General features: G+C 31.7%; 1 protein-coding gene across 2 annotated transcripts in view; it reads right to left on the bottom strand.

Moving 5' to 3' along the window:
• The window catches only part of LOC140446797 (microfibril-associated glycoprotein 4-like), a 76,221-nt gene extending 57,568 nt beyond the window's left edge, over positions 1–18,653 (bottom strand). Inside the window, exons 1-2 of one of the 2 annotated variants that reach the window (XM_072539385.1) lie at positions 18,428–18,653; positions 10,929–11,162 (exon numbers count right to left, since the gene is read on the bottom strand). In XM_072539385.1, coding sequence (XP_072395486.1) covers positions 10,929–11,162; positions 18,428–18,578 — 385 coding nt within the window. In that variant the 5' untranslated portion in view covers positions 18,579–18,653. Of the gene's footprint in view, positions 1–10,928; positions 11,163–18,427 lie in introns of those variants that run through there. The other variant, XM_072539388.1, reaches the window with a different exon arrangement.
• Positions 18,654–19,739: the final 1,086 nt, after the last annotated feature.

Raw genomic sequence — 19,739 nt, 5'->3', positions numbered from 1 at the left:
CTGCCCTATTAATGACTGCAACCTCAAAATAAAACTTTATTTTATATATATATATATATATATATATATATATATATATATATATATATATATATATATATATATATATATAGGGTTTCAGTTGTTTTCCGGGTTTGACTCCGCGTTAAATATTTTTGGTTTTTAGAAAAACCATTGTTTTGACGACGTTTCGGCAAGGTCACACTTGCCATTGTCAAGTCAGATTCGTTCTGCTTCGTCTTGATGTTTCAGGCGACTCAGTTGTTTGTACAATTCCAAAAAGTTTAAATATTGCAAAACGGTTAGTTTTTTGGAACACAAACACAAAGTGAATTATACTTATTTTAAGTTCGGTGTAAATATATAGCAGAGATCAGATCTCGGCTACCTTTAAATATTATTCTAATACACTGGATAATATATATCGCTATCATCAACGTTTATTAAAATGTGCTTCAATTATATTTTTTAGCCACCTTATTTCCTTTTCTACTTTTTCTTGAATATGTAAAATGCAGTTCTTTTATATTTCTGGTATATTTGATAAAATTGAATTCATCAATTCGAAAATTTTTCAAAATTGCCTTTTTAACATCATTCGATAGCTTGTAGCCACCTTTATTGCATGCAGAAGTATTGTAAGTACAAACGTCACGGTTCTCTCACCATCTTCCATTCTTTATTGCGGTGTAATACCTAGTTCGCAGCGGGTCAGTTGAGAACAGAACAATGATAGGTCACGACGGTAGTGTAACTCGGAAGAATATTTGGACATAGAATAGTTCTGATTTATTTGCATGGACATACAATATTCGTGTCAAGGAATTAGAATGATTTGAATTTTACGATTTGTAAAAGAATTATAAACGAAATGGCTACGAGAAGAGAAAATATATTTAATTTATTGGAAAAGAGAGTCTGTGACAAAAGAGGTAAGTATACTGTTATAAAGAATCAAATTTAGTCACAATGCATTATGTAAAATAAAATGCTAAATTAAGCAACAACATACAAAAATTTACGTAAAAATATATTCTAGATAAAGATGACAGTAAAATAAATTGTTGATTTATTTTTTTGTTTTTTTAGAGCCACTCAAACCTAAGCCTGTCTCAAACAATAATCAGTTACTTGCAGAAAATAGCAGAGAAACAGAAAAGCCCGAAATATGTGAGCTAAGATATTTGCATCAACCATTACCAGACGAAACACATTCAAAATCTAGTATGTTAAGAGATAAGATTCATTCAAATTAAATAGTTTTTTAGTTGGTTAAAGAAACTGAAAAGTAAAATCAAAATTTTTAACAAAAAATTGAACCGACGAAATAAAGAAACTGAAAAGTGAAAAATAAAATAAGCCTTCTTAGTCTTAATAACTAACCTCCTAATCTAATGTAACTTATTTTGAGTCGGTGCCAGATAAAAAAAAATGTTATTATGTTATTTAAAGATCTTTGTTGACGGTTTGTTTGGCGCCGACTCAAAATTAGTTAGTTACATGAGTTCAGTAAGTTAGTTATTAAGACTAAAAAGGCTTATTTTATTTTTCACTTTTTAGTCTCTTTATTTCGTGGGTTAAATTTTTTGTTAAAAGGATTTTATATGTATTTTAAAAGCTATTTAACTTTTTTAGGTACGTCCATTTACGAAGAGCAAACTTTTACAAAGATTATGACGGATTCCGCTAATCTGCAACCCCCACCATCATTAATGCCATATGAAACAACTACAATAATAGCTGACATAAATTTTTGTTCTTTTTTTGATTCTTTACAAACTACTACTAATGAGTTACTTTCAAAATGTAAAAACGACGTTGAAGAAACTATATTAGAAGAGTCAATCGCTCAAGCTCAAAGAAGCGACGATCCATCTGCAAATTCCAGCAGTGACGACCCTCATTATATTACTTTCGATGGTAGTGAAAATATGCAAGAAAACCAAGCATATGTTCAGACTAAAATCAAAACAAGGCAAAGAAAGAAACAGATAGCCACTTGGAGAAAAAACCTTATTTAATCTTACAGAAATAGTGGAGTCCAATACATGAACTGGAAACAGAATTTTCAGAACAAAAGAACTATTAAACCGGCTTGTCGGAACTGCAGAAAGAAATGTGCAGAGAAATTTTCAGAAGAAGATCGCAATGTAATATTTAAAAAATTCTGGGTATTAATTGACATCAATAGACAGCGTCATTTTATTTCTAAGCAGGTGAGAGCTCAGGACAAGCAACGTTGCCGCCAAATATCAAAACTACCGGAAGGCGAAGGAATATCTAGTAGAAGAAAAAATACTTATACGTACAACCTAACATATAACGAAAAAACAAGTGCATCATGTTGTAAAAGTTTTTTTTTAACACGTTAAGTATAAGCGGACAGATGGTAGAGACTGTATTCCAGAACATGGGAAGTTCTGGTGTAATAGCTGAAGATAGGAGGGGCAGAGCATGTAAAAATTCTCAGCTAAATGAATCGATTAAAAATGCAGTGAGGAATCACATAAATTTCTTTGAAACGGTTGAGAGTCATTACTACAGAAAGTATACTGGACGAAAATATTTACCATCTTCTCTAAACATTTCAAAAATGTATACGCTTTTTAAAGATTTTTGCAAAAAAAGGCACATTCCTGAGCCAGCTACAGAAAGTATTTATCGACAGATTTTTAACACAGAGTTTAACCTTTCATTTTTCCAACCCAAAAAAGATTTGTGCGATACCTACTACAAGTATGAAAATTTGTCTATAGAGAAAAGAGCTGAGAAGAAGAGCAGAGGAAGAAGAGGAAGAGCAGTACACTTTGCATCTTCAAAAGAGAGATTTGTCTCGATACCATAAAAATAACGACAAAGAATTGGCATCAACACAAAAAACTTTATGCGCTGCTGTTTTTGACTTACAAGTTCTTTCAGTTCTCCAATCAAATGTAGGTTTGGCATACTATAAATTAAAATTATTCACTTATAACTTTACCGTTTTTAATTTTGGCAACTAAAGAATGTCAGTGTTATATATGGTATGAGTCCATTGCAAAAAGAAGCTCATCTGAAATAGGAAGCTGTTTACTACTCTGTGTTCAGGTAAAGAATGGTGCAAAAGAGTTTTCCTTTTAGTCGGACAACTGCGCCGGACAGAATTGTAACAAATAAGTATTTGCTTTATATAATTATCCGTCACACAAAAATATTCTATAACCATTCGCCATACATTTCTTGAACCAGGCCATGCACAATTTGAAGGTGATAGCATCTATAGTGTTATTGAGAAGGCTTCAAGAAACATACCGATATCTACACCCCATCAGTGGTACACTATTGTAAGAACAGCAAAAATAAAATTGCCATGGTATATTGTACACGAGTTATCCCAAAATGAGGTATATGATATCAAAGATCTTCAGAAAAAAACAGCAATAAATTTTGACAAAGATGAAAACAATAATAAAAAGTTTACACGAATAAATTTAAAATAGTCAAATTCGACCCATATGGCCCAAACATTATGTTTTTTAAAATTGAATATGATGAGGCCTTTAGAAAAGTAAATTTATTAGAAAGAGGTAAAAAAAAAAAATAATTTTATCATTGAAGATGTTCAGCTAAAATGTCTTTACAATAAAAAAATACCTTTTACAAAAAAAAAGTAAGACCATTTAATGTATCTTTGTGAAAAGGATGTAATAACATCACCATACCATTATTTTTTTAAAGCTTTACCATTTACACTGCAATCTGATAAAGAAGACGAGGAGAATGATTAATTTTTTTTTCATTTTTTTTTTTATTTAAACAAATATACCAGCATCAACCACTAAGGGTTATTAGCGGGGGACATACACAAACAGTAAGATACATATTGTTACATAAAAAAATATTTTTTACAATCTGGTATATAGTTTAGTCATTTTTAGATAACTTAATAAAGACTGTAAATTTGACGTTAGTATACTTTTTAAATTATCACTAAGGGCACACGCGATTCTTTCGTTTTGGTACACTGGACACTCAACAATTATATGTTTCACTGACAACTGAGTGTTGCACTTGGTACACATCGGAGCAGCCTCCTGGTTGAAGATATGCTTGTGTGTAAGGAAAGTATGTCCTATTCGGAGTCAGTTGATGATGACTTGGTCTTTTCTATTATTTGGTAAGATGAGTTTGGTTCCTCACACTGGTTGTGATCAGTTTAAGGCATTTGATTTATGATAGCAATACTTTCGTCGGTGGTTGCATTGCTTGCCAGAGAGTCCACTTCCTCATTACCACTTATTCCCATATGGGAAGGTACCCAGATAAAGGATAACTATTTATGTTGAGAACTTGATTCTTAGTCAGTTTCGTCAGTAGAAGAAGGACTGTTGAGAAGCAGTTTCTTCTTCAATCTGATGATATTGTTTTTAAAGTTTTATTTTGTATTTGAGAATATATAAAGTTTAAAATCTCTTTTATTTCTTGGCTTTCATTTGAATAATTTTTAACAATGCGTTCAGGATGTTTTGAGTGAAGGAAATTTGCCAGAAAATTACATATTTCATTAGTAAGTTAGTAATGTTTTTGTCGTTTTGATGGTTAAAGGACAATTTATGTTAATGCTGTTGTAAAACTACCTAAGTATTTATTTTTATTTGTATAACGACTTTGAACTGCATACGTGATTACTGTTGTTGAAAACAAAAATGTTCTCTACTGAGTATACTGATGAATTAGTTGAAAATACATGGAGTCCTTCTTAAAAACAAACTACAAGAAGTTTTCTTAGAGGTAAAGAAAAAGAAATAATTTAAAATGTATTTAAATATGAAACAATAGAAAATCCCAGGTTAGTGGTTGGTAATATTGTAAAAAAATTGGCGAGTAAAGTTGGAGTTTGTGATCGAAGTATGTTTACGGTGATTAATAAAATCTTTTTATGAGAACTCAAATACCCACAGTGGATGATTTAAAGGGGGTGAACGATAATCCTCATTTGTCAAATTTGATGAAGACCACATTTTATAGAATAATATACAAAAATAGTTTTCAAAATCAACGCAGAAAAAGACTTTTATTAGACAGAGACGACATTGTGGTATGTTGACTAGAATATCTTTAACAAATATGGACGAATAGAGAAGAGAAGTGCAAAATTTATTATCTGGATGAGACATCTGCTTAAACGCTGAGCATACAAAAGGTAAAAGACTTATTATTTGTCACATTAGCAGCGAGAATGGGTTTGCTTAAAAATTCCCACTAGGCATTTTAGTCGAATAAGTATTGTGATTATCATGCAGAGATAGTCAGATCCAGATCCAAAGTCAGGTCAATCATTTAAAAGTTGGTGAAAATTTCCATAGTGTTCCCAACATTAAACGATAAATCAATCATTATTATCAAAAGTGTCGCTTTTTTAATCATAAACAAACAAAAAATTTTATGATAAATCTGTAATTGATGAAATTGCAAAAACCTAAAATAAACTGGTATTGAGATTGTCCATATCGTTGTCAGTTAAACCCCATTGAACTCATCTGGGCAAATATTAAAAATGACGGTGCAAAAAAAAGACCACCTTTAAATTTTTAGATGCCATAAATCTATTTTATAATTCGTCACCTGAATGCAAAAGTATTGTAAGTCACAAAAAGTAAATTTTACAGGAGAAGGTTTTTTTTGTTTTTTCTTTGAATGTAATAATAATTTCTTAATAATAGAGTTAAAACTGAACTAAAATGGTGAGCACGAAATCATTGCTGATAATCTTAAAATCAAGTTCTTATAAATAAAAAAACTGTGGACATACAATAGTTAACAATAATAAATATAAGGTATGTACCTATTTGTGGATCTACAATAAATAACGAAATGTGATTTAGAATAGTTCTAAATAAAACACGAAAACTGCAGTTAACAAAATATGTATCATTTTTAGGTTTTATAAAACATATTGTTCTTAAAGCCTAAAAAATAAACTGGGAACTGAAAAAAACATATCACGAATATGTTGAACACTGAAACTTCAATAACATAAAAATAAAACTTCAAATTCGTAAGACATATTAAGCTAGTAGAAAAACATTGGTAAACATAAAAGGAACTCAGTAAGAAAACATAAGTTTTTAACTTGTACATAGAGCAAACATAACATAACACAAAAAAAATAAAAACAAAATTTAAACGAGAGTCCGGCCCCGATATCTAGCAGATCATACAGCTTTATATCGGTTCTGACAAATTTATTAATTACTGGTAGTTAAAATTAAAAATGTAATTTAATTTTTATACTGTTTGCAACTTAAAGTTAATTAATGTGACAGTGTACTGAAAATCGTAGAATTCTGTGAGTACAAAACTGCATTATTAATAACCTTAAAATCAGAAGTTTAAAAGGCAAAATATTTTATCGATTTCAATTCAACTTATCGATTATCGACAACAACTTTTTGCTGGTTCTTGCTTCTAACAAGTAATTAGGCTAGGCTGCTGTTCAATTTTATTAAGTGGCCAGGTCCGGCTTCAGATCCTCTGTGCCAATGTACGTAAATTCTCAGCGGGAAGATGGATGAACCGGAATCAGCTACTACCTCACGAAATATACCCACTACGTCACATATATCTTACTCCAATGCATTAAACAGTTTCAAATATCCTTCAAAAGACCAAGGTATTATACTTTCAACCATACAAGGAATAAAAGTTTTCGAATATATAAAAGCTGTTGGATCAATAGTACAGCCCAAAAATGTTGTTTGGGCATCCAAAATAGCAAACAACCGCATCTGCATCTACCTCTCCTCTAAATATGTAGTTGATCAATTTCTTAGCTCCCACAAATATATAAATATTGATGGTAACCAGATTGAAATAAGAAGACTTATAACCCCTGCCCAGAGACTCATCATATCTAATGTATGTCCTACTATACCTAATAGCATAATTGAAGAGCACTTAAAAACTATGGGTATAAAATCCGCCTCCAACATGACGTTTCTACGAGTAGGCATGCAAGACTCAGAATACAGCCACGTACTCAGCTTTAGGAGGCAAATGTTCATAAGTCCTTTAGAAAATGCATCAATTCCTGACTCATTTCTAATCTCATTCGACAATACATCATATCGACTATACATTTCCATAGATGATTTAAACTGCTCCAGATGCAAGATTGTCGGACATCACGATTCTGACTGTCCTTCTTTATCATCATCAAGCAACTCAATTAATCAAAAATGGTAACTGACCACCACGTGAATATACATAACTCTACCAATGAAAAATATAATCAGCTACAAGATCAATCACGAAACCAATACCAAGAAAATACCGAAACAATAATGGAACCAGAACCCAATACCATACAAAATCACGCATCAGCTACAAAGGACCAAACCACTTCCTCACAAACAAACAATGAAATACAAATTTTGAATCAACCAAAAATATTCCAAGATAATTCCTTAGTAATTGAAAGCGATAGAAAAACCACTAAAATTACTCCTGCAACTAAAAGACAAATATCCTCTCCTGAAATTCTTGAAAATGACCTACCTCCTCCCGATACTCAAAAACCTAAGAAAAAGTCTAAAACCCAAGAAGATATTCCAGTTATTCTAAATAAAATTAAAAAAAAAATTGAAAATAGAAACCCTTCCTTTACACTTACTTTTCATGAAATATGTGATTTTCTGGCAAATTCCCTTCACTCCAAACATCCTGAACGCATTGTTAAAAATTATTCAAATGAAAGCCAAGAAATAAAAGAAATTTTAAACTTTATATATTCTCAAATACAAAATAAAACTTTAAAAAACAACATCACCAGATTGAAGAAGAAACTGCTTCTCAACATTCCTTCTTCTACTGACGAAACTGACTAAGAATCAAGTTCTCAACATAAATAGTTATCCTTTATCTGGGTACCTTCCCATATGGGAATAAGTGGTAATGAGGAAGTGGACTCTCTGGCAAGCAATGCAACCACCGACGAAAGTATTGCTATCATAAATCAAATGCCTTAGACTGATCACAAAGTAAATATCACAGCCCTCATGTACAGAGCGTGGCAAACTTGGGATCACACTGCTAAACAAACTCAAAGAATGTCTAAGACAAGTAGGAACCAAACTCATCTTACCAAATAATAGAAAAGACCAAGTCATCATCAACTGACTCCGAATAGGACATACTTTCCTTACACACAAGCATATCTTCAACCAGGAGGCTGCTCCGATGTGTACCAAATGCAACACTCAGTTGTCAGTGAAACATATAATTGTTGAGTGTCCAGTGTACCAAAACGAAAGAATCGCGTGTGCCCTTAGTGATAATTTAAAAAGTATACTAACGTCAAATTTACAGTCTTTATTAAGTTATCTAAAAATGACTAAACTATATACCAGATTGTAAAAAATATTTTTTTATGTAACAATATGTATCTTACTGTTTGTGTATGTCCCCCCGCTAATAACCCTTAATGGTTGATGCTGGTATATTTGTTTAAATAAAAAAAAAAGTAAAAAAAAATTTAATCATTCTCCTTGTCTTCTTTATCAGATTGCAGTGTAAATGGTAAATCTTAAAAAAAATGATGGTATGGTGATGTTATTACATCCTTTTCACAAAGATACATTAAATGGTCATACTTTTTTTTTGTAAGAGGTATTTTTTTATTGTAAAGACATTTTAGCTGAACATCTTCAATGATAAAATTATTTTAAGATGATACATCACCACACTTTAGAGAGAGGGCAGTGAAAATATACTTAAATACAACTTTCCTGAACGTTTGGTTGTTCGTGGTAGTCATATTCCTTAAGCTAATGGTGAGATATTAATATAATTATTTATTTCATAAAAATCCCAAAATAATACTTATTATTATACTTATAATACTTATAATAAATACTGCAGCAGTTTCTTCAGAAACAATGATGCTATTTAATATGGGACGATATTTTATGGAATATATTTACAAATGAATTAAAGAAAATGGTGGACATATCGAACACTTACTTTGATAACAAATTTAGTGTTATTTAGTTTAACTATTTTTTAATTTGGTTTGTAAATAAAATGTTTTGATTATGGCTTTAATTTATAAAACCTAAAATATTTGATGTAAAATTATATTATTCTGTTATTTTGTCAAATCCTATTATTAATTATCCTGTTGATGTATTAATTTTATTTAATATTTCGTTAAATTAAAGGTATTTTATAATAAAATTGCGTTAAATCAGTATTATCCACTTGATTTGTAAAATGCGATTATCTCGAAAACTGTTAAGTTTTGAAGTTATTAACAGGTATACCTTTCTTTTGTTAAAATAATGTACCTTTAATATTTTTGATCGCAAATAGTGGTAACTTGAAGAGCAAAAAAGTTAAGTGCAAATGTATGCCACATATGTGGCATATGTAGCGTCCTCTAAAAGCTACCTAAAAATATGCATCAAATTATAGTTTCTCATATTTAATAGTATCCAGTTTTAAATTTTTATGCATAAATGTTTACAAACATGAAAGTTATAGCGAAAAATAAAATTTTAAATTTTCACTTTAACACCCTGTATCTTTGTTAATATCAACATTTTATTAAAGCAATTTGGCTTATATCGTAATATTTTAAAGTGTAGAATCTGCGGTTTCTTTTTGTACAATTACTTAAGGACAACCCTGTATATGTAAATTTTTTTTAGGAAAATCAGGACGTCAGACTTCCGGAAAGTTGTAATTTCGAATATAGAATTTTTTTTAGGTTTTTTATTTTGTTTTGACAGTATCCCCTCCATCGCCACGAAATTTTTTTAATAATTTTTTTTTCAAAAATGATTCCTGAACCTAGTATTTGGGAAACATACTTTATTTTGAAGTGATTTTAAATTATTTTAAAGTCATTTACAAGTATCCAACAATTTTCCCTTTTATACTGATTTTTGATACCCTTCACTACTATTCACAATAATTCCAGTCCTCAATAAATTAAAATAATAAACTAGACCAACGTATTTATTATTTTTTTATTTTTTACTACAAGAAATTTAAACTAACGTACGTGTACAATATTTACAGGTTTGAAATAAAATATTTCTTGCTTTAAAATGACGGCATGATAGACCTTTAAGCTTGTTGGTTTCTAAATAGTCCATCTCGTCTTTTATTATCCAATTAATCAGGATTTTTATATATTTTCTCATTTTCTTTCACAAGGTCACTGTCTTTATTACACAACACAGATACACCCATACTCACACACACAAACAACTTATCCGAATTAATATAGACTTGAAATTATCCATCAACACATCATTAGTTTAAAATGTATCAGTATCTACAATGTCTCACATAAAACAGCCACTATACTACTTGCAAAGTTGATCGAAGTTCAGAGAGTACGAGAGTGTAGACATGTACTTCATGCGACTTTGCTTCGCTTCGTTCTACTTAGGTTCTTTGTCGGTTTTTCGCGTCCGAGTCAAAGGATCCGAAGTTCGAATACGAAGTATCACACTACATTACTCGACTTCACTTTACTCTATATCTATGCTATTGCAATAAAGCCTGCCTACCGACACAGAGTTTTTTCCCCAATTCAACGAGTATGTAGAGAGTCACCTCGCCTCGATTAACTTCACTTCGACATTCCTCCGAAGAACTTCGATCGAGAGTGTAGTCCGCATTTTATAATTGAAAACTTTTAACAGCAAAGTAAATATATAGGAAATAAATGTGTAATATAATAATTTTAGAGTAGAATTAAGTCGGTAATTTTAATAAATTAAAAATATGTTTAAGTAAAGATTATACTTGTGGTAGCTTCAATTCTTTTCCGATCAAAAGAAGCAGTTTTATATCAACAAAAATAAATATATTTACGAAAATGTGAATTGAGAGACTGATTTAAAAGCAATTACGAATTGTAGCACTAAGAAATTACTTACCATACAATTGCGCACAACTTCCACTACTTTTATCATCTTGGTCCAAATCCAAAGTTGAAAATTTTGAATTAAGATGCTGTGTTAAAGAATCTCCTGCATTCCCCGAAAATCCTTTAATCTTGTTTAAAATATATCCATCTTTTTCGGATCCTATTGAGAACGTCTCGTATTTGGCATAACTTTTTTTTTTATTTGTTTCGGTTAGTTCTACCAAAAGTTCGTTTGTTTCAAAAGCTGTAACATTACATTACTATACGTGTTGAAGTAGACTACTACATTTAAAAATTACTACCGCATAAAACAAAAACTATTGCAAAAATTAACTAGTTTTAATAAAATAATATAAAAAAACAAATAAAGAGTCTAACCATGTTGTCCTATATCCAAGATTTTTTTTAGATTTTTATAGGCGGAGCATCATGGCGAAAATAACGAAAAATCATTTTGGATCTAGCCCAGCGTTTCCCAAACTTAGTTTTCCATAACCCAGTTATTTTTGTGCTTATACTTCGTGACCCACTAATTTTTTGCATACCCTGGTGTGTGTGTGTACAAGAAAACATTTAAATATTTGGTGGGTATAGTTTTATAAATTTGAATAAAGCTTTATCATTATTAGCTTAAACAAAAATTTAATAAAACAAAATAAAAATCAAATACTTTATTAATGAGAAATATGTTGTTGTTTCTGGTTTAAACTAAAAACTTTACGTTTGGAGAAAAATATGTTAATTTTATCCTCAGGTCCAGTTCGACTTTCAAACGGTTACTATATTTATTTTTGAGGAAAACCAGTGTTGAAAACCCTGCCTCACACTTATAGGTCTTTACAAAAGGAATAAGAAACTTTATCGCTTTTTCTGCTAAAACTGGGTACTTCTGGTGGTAAGACAGCCAAAGTCTATCAGTGGTATTTGGTCAAATATGTCTTTGAGTGCTCTATCACACAATAGTTTAATTACTGATTCATTATCTAAATCCGGAATTCATGTCTCGAATTCTACGTCCATTGTAAACCATTCCATTTATCCATTCTTTGTTGCTAAGGATTGGAAAAATGTTTCCTTAGATTTTTTGATCTAGTCCTAGCAGGTGTTCCTTAAAAGCCACTGAATTTTCATCCGAAAATGAATTCACGTTATACTCTTTTTGTAGTTCTGTTAGCTTTGTAATTTTTTGCTTCCGCGCGACGTGTCCACAAATTAAGTTTCTTTCCAGTTTTCACCTTCTCTCGTACTTTAAATACAGTTACATTGCTACCTTGTAGTGTCATATTTAAATTGTTTAAGTCAAAAATATCACAAAGAGCGGCTACCTTAATTAACCAATTAACGTCATGATAACTGTCGTTAAATTGAAATATTGCATCACTCCCTAGCCGTTGGTGGATGTTATTCTAAGAATATTTTTTAAATTTCTTCTTTTAATTCAAGTCTTTTTTAAACATTTCCTTTTGATAGACAACGCACTTTGTAACAAAAAGTATGAATGGGGGATTGGACGCCAATGTAACAAATATGTGTATGTGTATTTGTGATAAAAGTATTTGGGCTAATGTAACAAATTGCAATAAAGCGCCAATGTGACAAAAAACAAATAAATTAAAGCTGGCTAGCAGAATGTGCCGGAGAGTGACTACTTGACGCTCAAAAGAGGAGTCGGCCAATTTGTATGCCCTACCGAGACCGTAAAATCAGAAAATGAATGACAAGGTATTAAAAAAATATATAGAAATAATGTAAATGAAACTGATAAACTATGGAAGTTGCTCTAAGATGTGATTGGGCGCCAGGAAAGTATTAACATATACTTTCCAAGGTATCTTGTAAAGCTGTTTGCTGAAATAACAAGGAAAACGGGTAATAATTAAAATATATAGTCTTCACAACAAATCTAATACCTAATCCAAATAGATACAGTGTAATACTATATGCTACCCACCACTTTTATGTACAGTTAACCTAGTTACTTATATACTAAAAAAAATCCTTGGTTATACACAATTATTGATGCTTGATGATACGAGTTTACAAATAATAAAATATAAGAAAAATTTTAATGATTCGACCTAAACAAGTAATTTACTTGCCTATTAGAGATGTAACTCTGTACTTAGGCTTTCAATTATATGTATTTATCAAGTAATAAGGACACTATCCTGACGGAATAGATGTCCAAGGTTTAAATATATAATAATAAAATATCAATAACGAAGTCTCTGATTAAATGCATACACATAAAACCGTACAACAGATTTAAAACCTCAACCTGTTGAAAAAACAAATATTATAAAAAATATTATTAAAAATTGATGAATAAAACTTAAAAATGAATAATGTAACACACTCTAAATGAGGGAGGTCTTTCCGGCTGGTTCCCTGAAGTTGTCCGGGAATAGTCTTAAAGAGATCTGGACCTCTGAAGGAACAGCTAAGGGTAACGGCAAAGGTATAAATCCAAAAGGGAATAACATAATTCTTTTTTTCTTCTAATTAACCCAACAAAAATAAAAATAAAGAATCCTGGACTCCGGGTTTTTAACTTCTTAAGTAGTAAAGTTCCTTCTTAATCTTAATAAAAAGTAAGGAAAAAAATATAAGGTTTATTAACCTTGAAAGATATTACAAACAGTTACGGGGAAGCTTGTATGCAAGCAATAAATCTTAATAGTTTTGTAAATAATGTGACCTTCGTATCTTTTGACAATATTTTATGTAAAATGGATTGATTAAATAGATAACTTTAACGAAAAGCCTGTTAAAAATACGTATGTATTATATCATTACTATATTTAAGTCCAGAATGTTTCTTAATGAAATGATGTAAGAAAAATCAAAGGAAAATTGATAATATTATAGAAATCAATATGGCTGATGGTTATTATGCTTTTTATTGATAATTGGATCCGCTTACCGGCTAAGAGTGGCTATAAATCAAACTGTATATACAACAAAACAACTAAAACTTTTTCATCTTCTCGTTACCCCTACCCCCCCCCCCCCCAAAATACTATTCTTAAACCAAATTTAGCACAGCTCCCGCGGCCTACTTTTTTTTGTTAACTGAAGTTATCTCCCCAAAAATTCAAAGCAGAGTGCCTGCTAATTGTAGCTGGATGGGTCGCTGCTTAATACCAACTTAGAATTTAAAAATTAAGAGGTATTAATCAAATATGGATTTAAAATTCTTATTTAAAAGTAATTAAAGAATTATTGAAGTTACGAACTCATTGCAACTGGGCAGTTGTACAAAAAAATGTTTATGTTCACTTATCATTTCTTTGCACAAAGCAAAAAATACTCTTAAGTGCAGTGGGAGAGATTTTATGAAGTTTATAAATTTTACACACTCTTACATAGATTCGATTAAAAGCAGTTGCATTTTTTGACAGCTAATGCTTCTCTGTGGATGCTAGAATTCAAATTCTAAACAAATTCTGGAGCTACGGCTTTGATCTTTGTAAAAATTCCTGTACGAGCGCCTGTCATTGCCTGTGCTCCATCGCTACTTACTTCCACACATTTATTCCATTCAATTCCATTGTCATTAATGTAGCTGCTTCAGCTGTTGTTCTTGTTAACAGAGATTTACAAAATGAAAATTCTTCGTGAATAGTATTTTCAAAATTCTATTCTACAAAACACATTAGATTAGCATTACCTGATATGTTTGTACTTTCATTAACTTGCGTGGAAAAATAGTAACACTTCTTTAAGTGACATAATAGTTTCTTTAATAGTATCTGCCATCTCCACAATTTTACGCTTCACTGTGTTATTTGATAGAGTCAGCGAATTCACTTGCTTTTCATGCTTTTTATCACATATTCGAGATGCTACTATTTTCGTTGCTGGAACTATTAATTTTTCGGCAATTGTGTATACCGGTTTTAGCAAATAATTTGCATGAAAAGTCAGTACAAGGTTCTCTGATTAAGCGTTCTAAGAAAAATTCAAAGGCATGGTCTTCTTGGTATGTATTAATTTTCTCTTTTTATTTATAAGAAAAGCTATTGGTTTACCACTGTATTTCTGATGCTTCAATTCCAAGTGCCGCTTCAATTTTAAAGGTTTCATGGACTCATTTAAAAGTACAGCATAACAAATAGCACATAATGGTTTATTATTAGTACCTTTTATAAAACCAAACTGTAAGTAATCTTTAAAATATTGTCCAGTTCAGGTCTCCTCTTTTTGTGAGAGCTGTAGACTGTGCATTGAGCGACCGTTTGTAATTATCACTCGTACCTGCTCTAGATGGACATTACTCACTGTCTATTACTATTGTTGTTCTTAGAACTTGTACCTGGCTGCATATCACTCGACGGTCTATTTGTACAAATCTTAGAACTTGTACTTGTTTTATAACAAATTTATCTATAGTCAAATTCAACGTAATCAATATTCACGAAAAATACGCGCCCTCAGGCCTGACATGTAAGCTTGACACTGAATGAAATAAAAGAAGCAGCGGTGCAACGGACGAAAATTTGTAATTTGATGTGGATGTGGTAGTGGGAGGTTAAAATAAAAGCAGTGGCGTCAGTCAGAGCGCGACCTGAAAAAGCAAGATGTGAAACGGTGAGGCGACCCGGCATTTTGCTTTCGTGGCCCGGTACCGAGTCGCGACCCACCATTTGGGAAACGGTAATCTAGCCGGTTTCTCCAAACGCAAGTTATCTCCATGATTTTTTTCAGATTTTTATAGGTAGGGCATCAAGGTCAAAAAAAAAACCAAAAATAATTTGGTATAGCCGGTTAAGATATTAAAATTCTCCCCGTCATATTCCAAAAATAAAAATATGTTGTCCTTTGACAATGGCATGTCCTTTGTCTCGTGTTGAGAAAATGTATAGGTTAATGTTTATGACATTCACCATATATTGTTGGATAGCCTATGTTTAACGAAATGTTCCTGAAAATGCTTCAGGAGTGAACGTACTAACTTGAGCAAGATTTAATAAAAAACTATTCTTGATATCTGCCTTTTATTCGATTGGATCCAGAGTTTTTCCTTGTTTAGGCTTAGCACGTCTTCAAGGAAGGGGTACTCCTTTTTTTATGAGTAATGGAGGTATAACAAACGTGATGAATAATGTTTTGGTGAAGAAGTAGTGGACTAGTAAGGAGCTGGAGTTCAGAAGATGGCGTAATGTGTGAACGATGTGTAAGAAGCACACAAGAGGAATTTGGGTGAACTTTGCCAAGCATGTCAGACGAGGTACTTCAGGGGTTACCAGCTATACAATGGAACGGCTCTTTATCAGCATTTTGGCATGCAGTAGTTAACTGCGATATTTAATAGGGGTTGATTCTAAAATTTCAAAATACTCATCAGGGAGTTCATGTCCAGTGTTGTGAAGAAGTTTAGCTGGACGAAACGGAACTTTTCTTTTAGAAAGCCTGGTGAATATTTGCCTTCGCGATTGCAAGGAGTCTTAAGTATTCGTTTGGCTCGGTTGTTCGAGCTTGCAATGGTTCTAAGGATATACTTGCTGCTGAGGGATAGGATTCTGTCCTTAATTGGTGTAATATTTGCCAGTGTATGTATGTGTGCTGATGGATATAGCCTGCTCCGCCTCATGCAGAATCTAAATATTTTTATTTCGTTTGCCATAATGGCATTGATTTCGTAATTCTTAAGAGAAGCATAGATGCATGCCTTGTATTTAATGATGGGTGTGATGAATGTTTTATAGGTGTGCAACAAAGTTTTGGATGAAGTCTTGCCCAGTTTACCAGATAACACTGCCAGAAGTTTAAACCTCCTTCTCACCCTGTCAAGGGTATCTTAAATGTCGGTTTTTCAGTTGAGAGTGGTGGTAAAATAAACTCCCAAATAGGAAACCGAGTTTCTGAGAATAAGGTCTTCTCCTAACAGTGTTACTCGGCCCCGGACATTGCGACAATTTTGAGTTTTGAATAAAATTAGTTGTGTTGTGGAGGGATTTATGGTCACTCTTTATTGCATTACCTAATGACTCTATCAAGGTAGTTTTGTGCTCTTTCGAATACAGACTATCGTCCATGCTCTCTGTGTGCTCCTGACGTGAGAAGAGCAGTGTCATCAGCGCCAGCGTAAAGTAGAAGGGACTTCGATCTATTCTTTGCGCGGGGGATGTCACTGTTGTAGATATTGGTATAATATTGGTCACTATGTGTGACTATGCCGCATGTGTACCTTTGTAATTAGGGTACTTAGAGTTCTTAATTTGAGGACAATCGGCGCTTTTGTGCTCGCCACTACCGCAATTAGGGCAAGTCGTTTGTCTCTTTTGACACTCGGAGATTTCATGTCCGTTTTGGCAGCAACGGCTGCAATATTTAGCGGACGGGCGGATGATGCTTGGGTTTTGAGGAGCCTCACAGGGTCTGATGAGGCCATCTATACAAATGCCATTCATCAGAGCATATGTGTAGTATTCCTCTGAGTCGAGGAACATTCGGACTAGCCTGGTGAATTTATTGTATTATTGTATATTATTTGGTTAAAAAAAAATTTTTTTTGTTATTAAAATCTAAAAATACTTAAAAAACGTATTATTTAAATTTTAAAAATACAGAGAACGAGGTATAAGGCTTCGCGTTAGTCTACAGTACCGCCTAATGTACCAATCTTTTTTTGGTTTTATGGATTTTTTCCAGGACGCATATTTCTTGCATGTAAATTAAAGCTTCAGATGAAGAGAATAATTGTTTTCAAATACTTCAGACAATAATTAATAGCTAAAAATTATATTAAAATACAATATTTTACGTAAAATTTTATGGGAAATCCAAATCGGTGTTTATAAGGGCATTTGAGTTGAGAAAATAATGAGAAAGTGTTAAAATCTGTCAAAAAAACGTATAAAATAAAAAAAAATTAGGAATTTGGTCATTTTTTGGTCAAGTAAATGTAATACAATTGTAATTAAAATACAATATTTTACGTAAAATTTTATGGGGAATCCAAATCGGTGTTTATAAGGGCATTTGAGTTGAGAAAATAATGAGAAAGTGTTAAAATCTGTCAAAAAAACGTATAAAATAAAAAAAAAATTAGGAATTTGGTCATTTTTTGGCCAAGTAAATGTAATACCATTTTATTCTCTGATATAAAAGCTTTGCTTAGTTCTTTCTTATAAAACATAGTTATAGAAAAGTATAACTTTTCCTAAATCTTGAGAAAAAAAAAAGATATGTTTTTGATATTTTTCAAGCAAAAGAGTGTTTTTCAAATTTTTAAAACTTTCCTTAATGATTAGGCTAATATTAATACCGGCTTATTATTTAGTGAAAAATATTTAAATTAAAAATGTATTCTGATAACTTCTTGAGCATATATAGAGCCAGCTATTTAAAAAAGTGATATATAATACAGGCAATTTTTTTTTTTTGGAAAAAATTGAATTACCTGTATAGTTATAATTGAATTACTTTTACAGTATAGAATTAACGCTATTTTGGACCTAGAAGGTACAAATTGTAACTTCTTTATTGACGTATATATTTTATTACCTGTCATGCGGTAAATATTTTCTAAACCGATCCAAAATTCCCCACTTAAATCACCAAAACCAAACTTGTAGTCTCTCCAAGGTAAATAGAAGTCCTGGGATCCATCAAATCTCTTTTGAATATGAGTCCAGCCGCCACCGTTGGTGTCCATGTCGCATAAAACAGTAAAAGGTTTACTGCTTGTCCGTGGTTTAATTGTATATACACCTGATTTATTATTGCCTAAAATGATACATATTAGTTAGCAAATATAAAGCATTATGTTAATATTTTTTCACAGTTATGCAATATACATAATTATGTTACAATATTTATTTATTGTTAAAATATTTTGTGAACAACAAAACTCTAATTAACGAATATCTGTATAACAAGTTTCTCTGGCATTCGAGTGATGTAACCTAACCACCTGACTTTGTGCTTTGACTTTTTGTACAATAAGGGGTTTTTTATACATCTCAATTACCTATTTATTTGTTCTTCATCGCCAGTTTCCCTCCGCCTTCCTAATATCACCAAAAATCTTTTGCAACACCTTTCTTTCCCAAATCTCGATTTTCATTTCATCTTTCTTATTTGTCTCAGGTCTCACAGGCATACATTGCCACTGGCCGAATGAGTGTGACATATATTTGAATTTTTGCTGCCCTACATACATTTTTTGCTTTTAGAATATTATTTAATGAGCCTATTGCTTTAATTCCTTTTAATAGTCTCTTTTCTATTTCTTTTTCTTCTTCCTTGTTATTCGTTATTTTTACAACCAAATACTCGAACTGGCTGACATTTTCAATTTTGTTATCCTTTTTTCTCGTTTTAAGTGTGACGAATTTATTGTGTTTTGTTATCTCATTACGCATTTCCATAAACTTTGTTTGCGCTTCGTTTATATACAACCCAAATTTTTTTGCTTCATCTTCAAAGTTCTTAAACATGTGTTCAAGTTCTTTTTTTGTACTTGTTAAGAGGACTGCATCATCTGCGTACGTTACACATTGTTGTTTATAGTAACTGTAATTTTCTTAAAAGGGTTCTGTCACCTATCTTACGTATTGGGCAAGTTATGGCATTGCTCCATCTCTCTGGCATTTTCTCCTTTTTTCACACCCTTAGTATTAAATTACGCTTCCTTTAAAATTTCCGCTATTATTCCATTCTCCCCTGTGCTTTTTCCGTTTTTAAGCTAGTTTATTGTTTTCTTTATTTCCTGTTCTGTTGGTTCCTCTACGTACTTCTCATTATTATCCTCTGATTGGCCCATTGCCTTATCTGTTTGCATCTGTTCTGTATTATTGAACAGTTCTTTAAATTA

Source organism: Diabrotica undecimpunctata, chromosome 7, assembly GCF_040954645.1.
Source record: "Diabrotica undecimpunctata isolate CICGRU chromosome 7, icDiaUnde3, whole genome shotgun sequence".
Taxonomy (NCBI): Eukaryota; Metazoa; Arthropoda; class Insecta; order Coleoptera; family Chrysomelidae; genus Diabrotica; species Diabrotica undecimpunctata.
The sequence above is the reverse complement of the archived record's forward strand: the minus strand, read 5'-3'. Positions and strand labels throughout refer to the sequence as shown.